General features: G+C 37.7%; 1 protein-coding gene across 1 annotated transcript in view; it reads left to right on the forward strand.

The window, feature by feature from the left end:
* pdcd10a (programmed cell death 10a) overlaps window positions 1-621 on the forward strand; it is a gene marked incomplete at its 3' end in the record, with an annotated part of 9,022 nt that extends 8,401 nt beyond the window's left edge. The window contains 2 exon segments of the mRNA XM_035680267.1: window positions 359-443; window positions 539-621. Coding sequence (XP_035536160.1) covers window positions 359-443; window positions 539-621 — 168 coding nt within the window.
* Between the last annotated feature and the right edge of the window lie 61 nt (window positions 622-682).

Genomic DNA, 682 nt, shown 5'->3' on the forward strand with positions numbered 1-682 from the left:
AGAGAAAGTGAAAGACGTTTCTTTTTTCTTGGCCCACTTTGCCATTATTTTGATCGAATTCAATACTCTTAGTGACTCACTGCTTAAGTTACTTACCCAGCGGAGGGCTTAGAAATAAAATCAATTCAAAAGGAATGCTAAAAAATTAAAGTTATGTAACAGCAGATTTGAAGTGCATACGAGGGGAGAAAAAGTTGAAGGTGAAAGCATGTTTGTGGAAAAAAGAGAAAGAAAGAAAGGGAGACAAGGTGTTGGATTAAAGAACTGTAGTTTCAGTGTATCACTGCCTGATAAAAACAGGCAGATTTTGAGATATTGTTTTTTGTAACATGAACTTGTTTGTGTACGCCATCCACAGAGACATTGCCAGTGCCATCAAGGAGCTGCTAGACACGGTTAATGCCGTCTTCAGGAAATACCAGTATAAATATCAGAATAGACGGGTAAGTAGATACATAAAGACGAAAAAATGCACACACGCAAACGCAGTTGCTGTGAAATAAGTGGAGCTGAAAGGCTGTCTGTATTTATTGGTTAGGCACTGGAAAAGCAGAAGAAAGAGTTTGTGAAATACTCGAAGAGCTTCAGTGACACTCTCAAAACCTACTTCAAAGACGGAAAGTATGACACTGTTTCTAGTTTATTCTCTGTTTTTTGGACTTTTTTCTGTCTGTTTTTCTTC

The sequence above is a fragment of the Morone saxatilis genome, unplaced genomic scaffold (genome assembly GCF_004916995.1).
Source record: "Morone saxatilis isolate NCDOM2014 unplaced genomic scaffold, NCSU_SB_2.0 Contig8, whole genome shotgun sequence".
Taxonomy (NCBI): domain Eukaryota; kingdom Metazoa; phylum Chordata; class Actinopteri; family Moronidae; genus Morone; species Morone saxatilis.